We start from the raw sequence: 14,492 nt of genomic DNA on the forward strand, positions 1-14,492 counted from the left end.
AATTCTAAGACTTAACTAGAAATAGCTTCGACAACATATATTATACAAAATATTTTTTTATATTCATATAATTGTTTGCTTTAATTCAACATACCAATATGTATTTAAATAGAATTACTGCTGACTGCAGCTTTTTCAACGTTGTATGAACTGTTTCCTGTTAATCTTCCTATGATAAGACCTTTAATATGATGGGGTGTTTTTCACCTTTCACTGAAAAAAATAATAATACTCGACATTATTGCACAGTTTCTGACCCAACTACAACAGCAATAGTCTTAATGTAATTTATTAAATATGCTTAACATATCTGCCCCTCTGTCACAACAAGCAAAGATTACAGACTTATCGGTAACATTTGGAAGCATGTGTTAACTCATAAACCCTTTTATCAGCGGTACACAATTCACCTCTTCTCAGGCTGAAATGTTCAGTTTTACATTTGGCCCTTATGTGGCACTATTTAGCCACGGCCTCTGAGTGAAAACCTTATACTTCATTAGAAATAAATCAATGTTTGCCTTAAAGCAGGGATCTCAAACTCTGCTCCTCAAGGGCCGCTGTCCTGCAGATTTGAGATGTTTTCCTGCGCCAACACACCTGATTCAGATCGATGCCTCATTAGCTGGTTTGTGTGAAAGTTTGAAAGAGTTTTTTGGAGTTGGAAGCAGAAGTTTGAATTTTGTCCAACAGCCAAGGGGCAGGTGGAGTTGAGCGTGCAGGCCTGGAGGTGAGGGGACAGAGTTTGTCCAGAGAGGAGGACAGGGTGGAGAGAAGAAGATCAGCAGCAGTGTCAAGGGATAGAAGAGAAAAAGATTCAGGGGCAGGGAGAGCAGAGAGAACAGAAGAGGAGAAGTCAGTGGGGGAGAGAGAGCGTAGATTGGGACAAGATACCACGTGAGTGGGGGGAGGTCGAGAGGGAGGAGAGGAGAGGGAGAGGGTGTAGGACATGAAGTCGTGGTCAGAGAGATGAAGAGGAGTGACAGAGAGGTTGGTGCTAGAACAGTGCTTGGTGAAGATAAGGTCCAGTAGGTGGAGGAGGAGATGGGGAGAGAGCTAGGTCAAAGGAGGAGAGAAGAGAAACAAGAGGGTGAAGCTTCTCTGTCTGGATGTTGAAGTCACCAAGAAGGATGAGGCCGAAGCCATCATCAGGGAAGTGAGAGACAAGAGAGTCCAGCTCCTCCAGGAAGTCCCCAGTAGGGCCTGGTGGTCAATAAATTACAGCAATGGTGAGCTTGGCCAGGAGAAAGACGGTGACAGCATGCTATTCAGAGGGAGAGGGAGAGAATTGCAAGAGGGAATAAAGAGAGTATTTCCAGTCCCTGGAAATTAGCAGACCAGTACCACCACCCCACCTCGCAGCTCTGGGAGTGTGAGAGAAAGATAATAAGCACTGGAAAGAGCTCAGACCCCTCCCAGCCCCCCCAAACACACAGTTAATCATGCAAATCAAAATCCCTGGATTAAATAAACATCCACTTCCTACCAAATACTGTAGCATTTATAACTTTCCAAAGAAGAACAGACAGAGGGCTGCAATTTAAGAGGATAAAACATTCTGATTTTATTTCCACATTCGGTCAGAGAAGTTTTTCAGAGGCAGCCAGTCAAAACTCCACAAGTTACAATTCATAAATAGCTTATGATACAATATTTTCTGTCCCAACAAAAAAAAAAAAAAAAAACACATGGAATCACTCCCTAATAAATATCATAGTTAAAATATATATATTAAAGAAACTAGTGCATCCACTTTATGGAAGACCCTCTCAAATACTGAGTGTAACCACTAAAGCAGTTCTACCAGCTTTAGGGTCCACAGTATGTATAGCAGCTTTTTGTTGATTAATTAAAATGTGTCAGTTTGTAGGTCATAGTGAAGGTCTCAGCCTTTAGACAGAAAAACAACAAACTGACGATATCATGTGCGTTCTCAGAAAACTGCTGGAGGTCAGCAAACAAGCTCTTGCTGAGCTCAGAGCTCAGAACAGACAGATTTACATCTACACAACAGAAACGCAGTATTTGAGAAGGTCCTGCATTACTTCAAAAACATAAATATGGCAAGAACATTGATCCCTTCATTAAACTTAAACATCCAAACAACAAGTTATTCAACATCAGGCTAGAATCAGGCTAACACATGTTGCCTGGTACAGAGTCTTGGTATCACAGAGGTCCCACAGGAATATATGACTTGGCTCTCAGACACAAATGAACCCCAAGTGTGAAACTTTTGTTTTGACATGTTAAACCACCCATTTATGTCAACCCACTCGCATGTATACTTGACATGCATTGCACTTGATACCCTTCTTGACAAGTAGTTTTCTTCCCATCATTTCTCAGTGTAAGCACTCACAGTAATCTCTACGCTTCGTACCACAAACTATTCGTCTTCAGACTCCGTCGCTGTACACAGAGCTCGTACCAGAGGAGACCTGCTGATATGATGAGGTTTTTTTTCCAATACAAATGCACAGCTGGAAAAGTTGTGTCTAAGAGGCTGGACAAAAGGCAGCTTCTGCTTTGGCACTTTTCTTGCATTTCTGGTTCATCCAGTGCCTCGGATGCCTTTTTGTCAATGCTACATGCCTCTGAACACACAAATGACAGCGGTGTTTAAACTTGTCCCCGAGCATGCCGCCCACTTTTCACCCCAGAGTCACTGAAAACATTCATCACAACCCCTTTATGCTGCAGCCTGCTGCTTAAAATATATCTAATGTAGATAGTAAAGTGTGCAAGAGTACCCTTAAATAATACAGAAAACCCAGAGCACCAAAACAGCCCTAGAGCATCATAAAGGAAGGCTGGTTGTACTGATGTGCGGTTTCTCTCAGACTCTGCTGAACGGAGGAGGTAGGTGTCATTTCTCAGTGACGGCTGCAGCCATCGGGGTGCGAATGGTTCCACACGCTGTGGCTGCCAGCTCCTCGATTTCTGCATTCAGTCGCCTGATCACCCACTCCATGGCTTCACGGCCCTGAAAAAAAATGATATATTAGTCAAGGAATTTAACTGCAACAAGTAGAAAATTAGGATGAACGATATCACTGGAATAAAAATTTAATAAAAACTTTAATAAAAACAAAGAAGGGACATGATTTTGCAGCGTAACAATAAATAAAAGATACTTGTCATTACTCATTAAAAATAAGCTGTGAGTTTAATAAAAAAGGAGGTTTGCGTCAAAGAATTTGTGTACAAAGCACCTATTTAATGCAAAAAGAAAAGATTTCAACTCTCTCTCTTCTCCCTTCTCACAATGAATGGGGCCACGTCCAAAACTTTGATTGTTGGAGGCTGAACAGGAAATCTAGTACATCAACATCTAAAAGTTTAGCTACAGGGACATTTCAACACTTTATCCAGCCATTTCAACCTTCAAGTACCAATTTATCTTTAGAATGAGAAACATTTTTATGGTACAGTTCTTATAAAGACTAAAACTAATTCAACGTCTACCGTCTTTACTGGTTCCTCATTTTCAGATGATGAGGACAAATGGAAGGAGAGCTGATCATTTTATTTTTACTGTGCACATGAACAGCACAGAATGTTCAGTCACAAACCCTGTAGTTCATCTGCAACATTGTGGATTTTTGCATTCAGACTCGCAGCAGAGTAGCTTATGTCCGAAAACGTGTGACAAAACAGTGTTGGCAACACTGTTCGATTTTAAGAGCTTTTTTGGACTGCGAAATATCCAAACAACGTAACCACCGAAGACAAATCCTAGATTTAGATGTTACACGCATCTTGGTCTTTTCTTATCTTCTGTGATGATAGCAGCTTTTTTTGTGGCCATCACAAACAGCTGTGATCACTATTGCTTTCATTTGGGGTTAAATGATATATCATTTAAACTACTTTGTTTAAAAACTAGTTTCAAGACTCTTTTCAAACTCTTCAAAATTTTACTTTTGAAATACAGACCAATTGTCCTTCTAAAGTCTTTCCGACAATAATAATAATAATAATAACCCCCATGTTCTATGTACTAGCTGAGGTCATAACCCGAGATGAAGGGTGGGCTCATAATTTGTAAAAAAAAAAAGCTATTTCAAAATTCAAATTTGACAGTTAGGTGGAAAACTTTACATATTGTATACAAGCTAAACCAGTGATTACGCTTCTTATGTTCATGACCCGAGGAAAGTTTGGTTTTAATCAGAATCTTACCTTTCCAGCATTAGCAGATATGGTGCTGGCCATAACTCCCTCGAGGTAACTGCTGAGACTGACTCCTTTCACAGAGATAATAGCTTCTTGGGTCAATACTGTTCTAGAGAGGACAGTGGTTTAAAAGAAATTAAAGCCAAAAGTCACCAGACGACAACTGAGTGCTTTAAAGTGTCATGTCGTGTGAGAGCGTACTTCTCTGGATCTTCGGGGTGTGGTTTGTAAGTTAACTTTTCATCCACAGACACCATGTTTGTGAAAGTTATCTGAAGAGGAAAATAACAAAGGATTAGTGAGCAAATAAAGGTTCTAAATGAAAAAAAAATCAAGGGTTACAACACCACCAACACTGAGAGCTGTTAGATATCTCTCATAAAAATCACTGTGAACATAGGGTTGACATTTAAGCTGCCAAACTGTGTAACAAGTTAGACTTCATTCTGAGAATAACTCCCTCTGTAGCACTCTGAGAACACGGGTAAGGTAGAATGTACGTAACAGGCAGCAGATCTAAATTGGGTGTGGATGCTTGGAGTTGACACATTTCAAACAGACAATGTTTTGCCAACAGAATCTATAAGAACAATTTACTTGAAAATAAAAATCTTATTGAAACAAGAGGCAGAAATTAAAGCAGACTTGTGTCTCTGCTTGCAAATGTCAAGTCATGAAACTGGTAGCACAACAAGGTGACCCAGTACTATGTTCTATCATAAAGCTATCTATAGATGGCATTAGCTCCCAGGCTGATTTTAAGAGGCACCCTCGATAGTACAAACTGTACGAGAGATTTCAACATAGACTCAAGGGTAGGGCGTTATTGGTACTCACATTTGTGGATTGAAGTTCAAAAGATTTCTCTTTGGCGTCCACAACCGAATGCTCCTGCACATACGTGTACGACCGTGCATTTCCAATGAGCTGAAAGCAAAGAAGGAGACACTTTAATACCAGCTTAAGTAACCTGCAATGCATTCATTTCTTTCTCTTGAAGACTTTAAGGACACATTTGCTTATCCTTCTTATAGCAATTGCAAAAGCATCTGTTGGCTTTGATTTACCTAAAGTTACAACTTCAGGTTTAATGAAATTTTTTTTTTTTTAAAACAGGTTTTCAGTAGAAATGCTGAATAAAACTAAGTGAAAGTATCATGAACTGCTTCTGAGTTGAACAAAGTCTCACATTGTTTTATTTGATATCTTGAAATGTTCATTTAAATATTACATTCGAGCAAGACTTTTTTTCTTTTTAGCCTTTTTAGCCTTTTTAGCCAAACATTCAGTAACAAAAGGAAAAACACTAGCAGAGACTTTTTGAAAAGTTTTTGGCCCACTAGCTTGACCAATAAAACGATTCCTGGATTTTCAGCGTCAGCCCACGCGAGGACAGAACGACATCTCTGTCTCAGAAACGAAGTTCAGAAGTAAAGAGGAGAGAGGGGAAGATGTCTACATGACACATCCAGTTCATACACAAACACTGAGGCTCAGAAGTGATTTACTTTGAGACAATCCGATTAACGGCTGTGTTAATATGCTATCAGTCAGTGGGTTAGTCTGTGTCATAGACTGTCCTTGGATTTACAGGGGCTAGCCATGAGGTTTCCTCAGACATCCAAGTGAGGGTCAGGGCTAAAGAACACCAGCTGACTGGCAAATCTTTACAAAGAAAATACCACACAAGTAGGAGGCATTTGCTTTCTCTAGCCTTATCACTACAGAGTTCAGAAAGTCACGGATACATGGAACGAGATCATATGACATGTTATGCAAGTCCAGAGGCCTCCGTCACTCCTCTGTGTTCAAATCACCTCCAGTCCTAACTAACCTGACACACATATGGAAAGTTACACCACATGGTGTCATGGATTACATCTCAGCAATGTGAGATATGTTACTACCATGTCCTGTACATCGCGAGCCATGTCACACATTCATGAACCCCCCTGGGCCTCAGCCAGCAACCAGGTCTGCTGCTGTCCCCGGACAGAAATAGCCTTGCATGTTAAGGTCAGGTGTGCTGAATGGAAAGCATCCCCCTCTCACTGGCTATATCTGGACTTTTAAGATGCTTTTGTTTTTGGTCCGACTTTCAAGTAATTTTCCATCCGTTTTCCCACCACAATGAAACAAAGAGGATAATATGCTGGGTTTTGACACTCACAGATTTCACTATAGATGGAAGACCCCACTCCGTACTGAGCAGTCTTTTACTATGGAGGCGGCCATGCTTGTCAACGCTTCTGTCCAAGACATCCACTCCGATCACACTGGGGTTCATGGGGTTGGGGTACTTTTGCATAGCAGCATTGGTCACCGTCTCCCATGGGTGGCTGTCAAAGCAAGGCCATAAAGTATATGGAATCAATTTAAAAAGGCGATGGATATCCAAACAAGCTCATGTATAATATAGTACTCTAAAAGCACTTTTGAGCTACTCTTCTCTCATGTCCATTTCATACAACTTTTAAGATATTCTCTGCAACATCACTACGCTGTTATTTTGTCCTCCATTATACCCTTACCTGTTGACACAGCTTCACACTTTCCCATTTTACCACAAGTTAAAAACACATGCAAATTCGAATAGGCTACAGTGTTTTTGATTTACTCAGCACTGTAAAAAAAAAAAAAAAAAAAAAAAAAAAAACAGCTCAACTGCACCAGATTTACTATGCAAGATGCAAACTAACCAAACTGATTAGATGACATTACCAATTTAACAAAAGTGAAAGTACCCGCAATAACAATAAAACATTTCCGCTTCAAGGCTTGGTGGATTAATCAAATAAATCAGCTTGTTAACTTTAGAAGAAGAAAAAAAACACCTTTATGTGGGAATATCTGTAAGGAGTCAAACACAGCTCAAATATCCAGTGTTATTTGAAATGTGGTGTAAGCTTAGTATACCCACGAGATGTGCATTAGCAACTTAATAATGCTGAAAAGTTACGGCTTTTCTTTTTGAGTAGTAATGTCGTCGAACATAGCGCCGAAAGCGCTGCATGGTTGCCACGGAGACGTGGTAACGCGCCGACGTTGTGACGTAGTCATTTACGGCAAATGTAGGGGAAAGGTTGCGCGGAGGGGGCTGGACCGTATGTCTATGGCTGGACCTGACTGCTTCGTTACGCAATTCAAAATAAATTCTGAAACCTGTCAATCGTGTGCCTTGTTACAGTGTGACATGTGGTCAAAAACAAAAGGCACCGGCGGATATTTTGCGGAAGGAATTTGGCTAAGTTACCAGCTTCGACTACAAACACAAGCTTGTGGCATTAAAGTTTCAGTTAGCAGTCTTTTTAGTACAATGCTTGCTGCTATTACTGGTTATACGCTGGTCTCCGGAATAAATTAAAAGCCAGGCGGTGATCCAAATAACCAGACAGACGGGCTGCTTATAAAAATACATATCTTATACTCACTTGAATATGTGCTCTGAGGTCCAGATTTTCATGGTTATACCGGGGTGAGCGATGCAGGAGTTGGCTCAGATCAACGTGTGGATAAGCCGGTAGGTAGACAGGCACACTGACAAATATCAGTGAACCGCATTCAGAGACAGCCGCAAATCCCCTCCTCTCATACCAGAGCAGTCACATGACTCCGTTACGCACTTCCGCTTGTGTAACGTATTACACGTGAATCTGCAGACCCAAGAACAGCGAAATATGTGACATCTTTTCTTTATTAAAGCTACTGAAATTGGCGTCCGATGTATTGTAATCTTGGTTATCACAGGATTATAGCGCTTCAGTTTAACGTGTAGTACGTTTCATGTCAGACTGGGTAGCTTTCCGATGCCGCGGACATTTAACCTCTGATGTTACGCAATTCAGCTCAATCAAGATTGCAGAGTATCTTCAGCTGGTCCAACACGATCAAAGTCACTGATCAAATCCTCACAGTAAACCATACACCTCACATGATGCTGTTGAAACCTTGGCAACGATTATCGCTCTGTAGAGTAATATTTGATGCATGATTTTATTTCTGTTTTTGCGGCTATTAAGTTGCAGAAACGAGCCCTGGTGATTTCTGAGGTTTTTATTTAAGACACACATTTGGCTGCAAAAGAAAACTGAGGAGTGGTGAGATAATAGACGCGATAGAAAAGCTGAAAAAAGAAAAATCTGCTAATGATGTTAATTTCTCAGATTTTTCCTGGCACATATTCATTTTTTTTATGTTATCTATAGTTCAGGAGACATTACACAACCTGTGGTGGCAAGTTATTAATGCATGTGCTATGAAATTTTAATGTTATTTTTTCAAGGTCACGCAAATTAATAAGGATTCTTGAACTATTTAAATGTTATCGATGACATGATCAAGCTAATTATTAAACCAAAAAAAATTACACTTTTTGCTAATATTTTGTTAGTCATATTAATTTCACCAGCTTCTGGGTAGAATTGAGTCCCTACATCCTATTGGCTTCATTATCACCTTGTAACCTGAACCTGACATTGTACCCTGTGAGGTAATACTTCTCTTGTCGCAGTAACCTACAAGTGATTAGCTCACATCTTTTCCAGTTCACGAGTCCATTCAACTCTTGTGCACTGTGCAGGGGCATCTCCACATCATGTGTGCTTATCTCAAAGTGAACATGCTCTGGCCAAGTTATGTGTAATCTCTATGCCGCAGACTTGTACAAGTGGGAGGAAACTGCGTGACAGCCTTAAACGGTATCACTGGTAGTTGTGCGCTACCAGAGTACTGTCAAATAGAACAGTTTGGTTGAGTTCAAGTTCCATTGAAAAACTTTATGAAAAGGGACAACATTTTCTGCTCCTTCGGTTATTAAACATGATCACACTTAGATTTTACTGGTTTTATTGATCATCATACAAAATACAAAAACTACTGTCAAGTTCAAACATCACAATTGTGTTTTTATAGCTGTGGATTATATAGAAATGGGGAAAATATCATGTTTCCTTACAAGCCTGCAAATATGTACATCCACTGTTCAATAGAAAAAAACTATTCATATACCTAAAACAAATATGGAAGAACATAAATAGTTTGACTGCATCACAGCTCTCATCAAACAATTTTAGCACCAAAACGGGGACAGTGACAAATGACCATATCACTGAACTAAGCTCGATTTATGGTTCTTCATTTAGTGCAACTCTACAGACAAATATTAGGATGAAACAACAAAGCACACTGCTAACATAGTAATGGTGCACTTGGTATGGTGTGTTTCAGATGGCAAAATGCTTTGCCCAAACATAGTCAAATGCAACAGGCTATAATATGTATGAGTTGTTCATAGTGCCACCGCAATGGCTGCTGTTCTGCTGTGTGGTTATATGTCATTATTGCTTTGCCAGTCTCTGTATAGATTCAAACTACTCAATTGTCATATGCAATATCTTCCTCATCTTCCCTCTTTTCTTTGTTGCTTTAATTTCAGTAAATGTAGTCATCGTTCAACATTTAAAAGCTGAAATATTTGCTATGCATTTACCTAATGGAATTGAAAATGCATCTACAAAAATAATATTTAAAGGCGATTTATATTTGGCATGTCTTTGGATGTGAGCAGCTTTGGCTCCTTGCAGAAATGTATGTGATCCAATAAGGCCTTGTTTCCACGTCTGTGTATGTTCATGTAGGAGTAAACCGGAAGCCCATTCGTTCCTATGGGAGTATCTGTAATATCTGGTAGATGAATGGAAAATGGAAGGTGGAGTGCCTTCCATTATTTTTCCACTTTGTGTATTGGAATATTTACATTTTTTGCCGGGGATTTTATTGAGAAACTGCAATGTGCACCAGAAATTTTGATAAATAAAGAAAAAACATTTATTTTCTCATGTGTCTATGCATGAAATCTGCACGGTATCTTTGAACTTATCTAGACTGTTGCTTGTTTTAATCATTTGAATTCATTCGAATTATTTTATTTGTTTATATTCTTTTATGTATTTTGAATGCTTCTTCGCTCCCCGCTGCAATGCTTTTATTTTATGTAAAGCACTTTGAATTGTTTTGTACATTAAATGTGCTATACAAATAAATTTGACTTGACTTGACTTGACTTGACTTGACGACTGATTAGGTAGTGATTAACAGATTACGAGTTTTACAGTCAAATGGATCAATTCAAGTGAAAGTTTCAAGTTTAGCCAACATTGGAACTGAAATAATGGGAAGCTGTTTGACGTATGGAATGCATTCAAAGCACTTCATTCACACTGAACACTAAGGGGCAAAATCTGATTTTCCAACAGATGGAACGCACAAATGTGGAAATAAGACGTTGTAGTTTATGCATACCTGTAGATCAGCATTTTTACAAAAGAGGTATACAGTGCATGTCTCTTACGAGTCAAGTCAGTGTCGTCACAAAAAATAGCCAGGACACCGTTTTTCTGCAGAGCACCGTGCACACACCCTCTCATGACATTTATGTCATGGGCATGTGTCTAGATAAACAGCTTTAACAGATATTTAGTACATTCACATAAAAAACTAGCAGGCACACAGGTGTAAATGCTCCCAGCGTAGGTCACTTTGACCTGGCAATGATTTAATGCATAAGCACAAATTAAGCTTTATAAGTTTCAACCACTCTGTGTTAGCAAGTTGGCGACAAAGTCAAGCGTCTGGATACAGCTTATCTCATGAAATAACTTCAAACTTTGCAATGATGATACTAAAAAGGTAAAGATATCTACACATGTATAACTTGTTTGGCAAATGGCCTAAAAACCTCCAGAGCATATGTGTTATGCATGATATGGTTTAATATTAGGTTACCAAGAGTGGCTAATTGTCATGTTTAAGTAGGTACATCTGTCAGCTCTTTCAGTCTACTTTCAAGTTGAAGCTTAGTAGCCCAAAAATGGCATCCGGGACAGCCCTACCCGTATCCAATTAAGGATATCAAAAGAAACCACAGGTAAAAGTTAAACAGCTAAATAAGAGTTCTTTTCAGATAAACAAACCTGAATAATTTGTCTACATTCTTGCCACAAAGTGTCCCTACATGCCCCACTGTACCCCCTGTGCATTCTACTCATCTACAGTTTCTTTGCTTGTTTCTATCACGGTTTCCAGTTTGACTTCCGTTCGGGACTGAACTGATCTTGTTGCTGCTGATGAGGGTCCCTCCTCTTCCTCTTCTTCTTCCCAATCTAGATCAGCGACAGCATCTTGGTATTGCTGGTACTCCGACACTAGGTCGTTGAGGTTGCTCTCTGCCTCAGTGAACTCCAGTTCATCCATACCTTCCCCTGTGTACCAGTGGAGGAAAGCCTTCCTCCTGAACATCAGGGAGAACTGTTCGCCCACTCTGCGGAATATCTCCTGAATGGCTGTGTTATTGCCAATGAACGTGGAGGCCATTCTTAGGCCTCGAGGCGGGATGTCACACACAGCGACCTTGACATTGTGGGGGATCCAGTCGACAAAGTAGTTGCTGTTTTTTTGCTGGATTGCAAGCATCTGTTCGTCTACCTCTTTAGTGGACATTTTGCCACGGAAGATACCGGCAACTGTGAGGTAGCGCCCTCGTCTTGGGTCGCATGCGGTCATCATGTTTCGGGCATCAAACATCTGTTGCGTGAGCTCTGGCACAGTGAGAGCTCTGTACTGTTGGCTGCCACGTGCTGTCAGAGGAGCGAAGCCTGGCATGAAGAAGTGGAGGCGAGGGAAAGGCACCATGTTGACTGCTAGCTTCCTCAAGTCAGCGTTGAGCTGTCCTGGGAATCTCAGAGAGGTCGTGACCCCGCTCATGGTTAAGGAGACTAAGTGGTTGAGGTCTCCGTAAGTCGGTGTGGTCAGTTTTAACGTGCGGAAACAGATGTCATAGAGGGCCTCGTTGTCAATGCAGAAAGTCGCATCCGTGTTCTCGAGGAGCTGGTGGATCGACAGTGTGGCATTGTAAGGCTCCACCACCGTGTCGGAGACTTTAGGCGATGGCATGATGCTGAAGCTGTTCAGGATGCGGTCGGGGTAATCCTCTTTGATCTTATTGATGATGAGGGTCCCCATGCCAGAGCCAGTGCCGCCCCCAAGGGAGTGAACCATCTGGAAGCCCTGCAGGCAATCACAGCTTTCACTCTCGTTCCGCACCCTGTCAATAACCTGCTCCACCATCTCTGCTCCCTCTGTGTAGTGGCCCTTCGCCCAGTTGTTCCCAGCTCCTGAGTTCCCTGTAACACCGCATCAAAGGGACAGAAGTCAGCCAAACACATTACATACATGAAATCAAGAAATCTGATGTCTTAGGAAAAAAATACGAAATAAATGTTGTTTCATTTCTTCATTCAGTGTCATTAGGATTATCTGTTCTGTGCTGCCAATGAAAGCAGGCCTTCACTTTTATTTGATTACATTTTTACAACAACTATTCAGATTCAGGTTAAGATAGACTTTATTATGCACACAGGGTATTGTTTATGTAGGCTGTTCTATGTGTTAAGACTATTCTTCACATTCTCAAATTTATGAGACATATGAGATGATATTACATTAAGTGTAAATTATAAGTATTATAAATAGAGAACATGTCCTTTACTGTCAGTGTCATATTTGTGAATTAAATTAAAGTGACCTGCACCAAAATTTTCAATTGTTCATATAGTTTTTATGAATCTTGCTGACAGATATATAATTGCCATTATACAGGGCTAAATGCAAAATGTTTTGTATTTGAACAAATATGTTTCCTTTAACGATAATGGCAGTCAATAAATAAATGTGAGACAACCTGACGAGGTATTTCATATTATCAATACTTTATCTGTCTCACCGTGGATGAAGTTGTCCGGTCTGAAAAGGGCCCCGATACGACTTCCTCTCACACTGTCCATAGTGCCTGGCTCCAGGTCCACAAGCAGGGCCCTGGGGACATATTTACCACCTACAAACAGAGTGGAAGTGTTTTACTAAGATAAAATGGACATTCTGGGGCTAAACACATCTGTACTTTCTGTCAAAGTTTAAGGGGAGCATTTGATAGGAATAGCATGAGTTATTTGTGACTTGTGAAATAAAATGAATGAGAAAGCATCTTATCAAGTCTGAACAAGCAAACGTTCTTCTGTTGTACCATGAGCTTCATTGAAGTAGACGTTGATCCTCTCCAGCTGGAGGTCGCTGTCTCCTTCGTACATGCCTGTTGCATTAATCCCATGTTCTTCAGTGATCACTTCCCAAAACTGCAGAGAAGGAAATAATCACTGTAACTTCAACAGAATTCAATTTGTTTGTTATTTCACTGGCTAAAAGTTGACTGATATTGTCTCCATTTTACAGTTATCATCTCTAGGTGCCAATTGGTTCTCAATGCGCACATCTGTGCAGATATTTTTATGTGCCTCCACAGAAATCTAACATGTACACATTCAAATTATATATATATAAAAAAAACACTTTTATACCCAAAGAAAAGATTGCTCGACTTAATCTAATGTCAAAAAGCACCATGTGTTGCTTAAGCTTTATCGTGTTGTTCCCCTCTCTTATTTTGTGTTAACCACGATAAAAATGTCCCGCCCATGTCAGTCTTGCTGGGGTTCTTATCTTTTCTCTGAGTGCTTGACAGGGAACACCCTGTGCCACTCACAATGAATGACACAGCAAACAACCAAGTCAAAATGTCCACCACAATGAAATACAGCAAGAAAATGCAGCGGAGGCATAGGATGAACATGTCTTCACCAAGATATGTTAAAAGTAGTTTTATATCCCAACAGATGTGTCAACAACACATTTCCCAAAATGACCCACGCAGTTTTGATGTGGGTCACGGAGACATTTTTCAGTCAGTTATAATGCATCTAAAAAATTTTAACAGTGGAGAAGCATTTGGTTTTATTACCTTTGAGCCGATCTGGTTGCCACATTGTCCAATTTGCAGATGTACAATTTCACGCATGATGAATGGGCTACAGTCCTCACAACAGCTGGGGGTCTGAGATAGTCCTCAGTGCTCTCATCCGTCTTATATATGGGACCAGAAATGATGTCATCAGCGGTGGAGGGGAGTCACCCCAGTGAAAAAGATGAGAAGGACTCAAAAAACTAAATGAAAACTCAGAGAGGATCACATGCATTCTAGATCATTATTATCGTTATTATTATTATTATTATTTTTGATATATTTTTTTTAATTGTTGTTGTCTGTATCTACATTAACTTTTTCTTCTTTTTGTTGTACCTTTGTTTGTAAACTGTATGGATTATACATACTGAAATGAAATTAATTCTACATTTTTATTCATTAGAAACTTGATGAAATAAGCTCTACCACGAGTTGATGGTACACTTCTCTGTTAGCGTCC

General features: G+C 40.1%; 2 protein-coding genes across 2 annotated transcripts; both read right to left on the reverse strand.

The window, feature by feature from the left end:
• Positions 1 to 1,539: 1,539 nt before the first annotated feature.
• On the reverse strand, positions 1,540 to 7,768 carry prelid3b (PRELI domain containing 3). Its single transcript, XM_075461489.1, has 6 exons — positions 7,611 to 7,768; positions 6,350 to 6,518; positions 5,017 to 5,106; positions 4,381 to 4,451; positions 4,186 to 4,288; positions 1,540 to 2,986 (listed from the first exon to the last, which is right to left on the reverse strand). Exons 1-6 carry the CDS (start codon positions 7,640 to 7,642, stop codon positions 2,870 to 2,872), a joined length of 582 nt encoding a protein of 193 aa, XP_075317604.1. The 5' UTR covers positions 7,643 to 7,768; the 3' UTR covers positions 1,540 to 2,869.
• A 1,239-nt stretch (positions 7,769 to 9,007) lies between these two features.
• LOC142377404 (tubulin beta-6 chain) lies at positions 9,008 to 14,135 on the reverse strand. The gene is made up of 4 exons (XM_075461491.1): positions 14,030 to 14,135; positions 13,259 to 13,367; positions 12,959 to 13,069; positions 9,008 to 12,359 (listed from the first exon to the last, which is right to left on the reverse strand). The coding sequence occupies exons 1-4, from the start codon at positions 14,084 to 14,086 to the stop codon at positions 11,218 to 11,220; spliced, it is 1,419 nt and encodes a 472-aa protein (XP_075317606.1). The 5' UTR covers positions 14,087 to 14,135; the 3' UTR covers positions 9,008 to 11,217.
• Positions 14,136 to 14,492: the final 357 nt, after the last annotated feature.

Source organism: Odontesthes bonariensis, chromosome 3, assembly GCF_027942865.1.
Source record: "Odontesthes bonariensis isolate fOdoBon6 chromosome 3, fOdoBon6.hap1, whole genome shotgun sequence".
NCBI classification, from domain to species: Eukaryota; Metazoa; Chordata; class Actinopteri; order Atheriniformes; family Atherinopsidae; genus Odontesthes; species Odontesthes bonariensis.

What these genes read in the sequence shown, in the direction of transcription:
- LOC142377404 (XM_075461491.1), bottom strand. Translation starts at nt 14,086, where the DNA reads ATGCGTGAAATTGTACATCTGCAAATTGGACAATGTGGCAACCAGATC. An exon ending in GCAACCAGATCGGCTCAAAG is followed by an intron (nt 13,368 to 14,029) that starts GTAATAAAACCA and finishes CCTTCTCTGCAG; the next exon opens with TTTTGGGAAGTGATCACTGA. An exon ending in CTACTTCAATGAAGCTCATG is followed by an intron (nt 13,070 to 13,258) that starts GTACAACAGAAG and finishes CTCTGTTTGTAG; the next exon opens with GTGGTAAATATGTCCCCAGG.
- prelid3b (XM_075461489.1), bottom strand. Translation starts at nt 7,642, where the DNA reads ATGAAAATCTGGACCTCAGAGCACATATTCAA. An exon ending in TTGAACTTCAATCCACAAAT is followed by an intron (nt 4,452 to 5,016) that starts GTGAGTACCAAT and finishes TTTCCTCTTCAG; the next exon opens with ATAACTTTCACAAACATGGT. An exon ending in CACCCCGAAGATCCAGAGAA is followed by an intron (nt 4,289 to 4,380) that starts GTACGCTCTCAC and finishes TGTCCTCTCTAG; the next exon opens with AACAGTATTGACCCAAGAAG.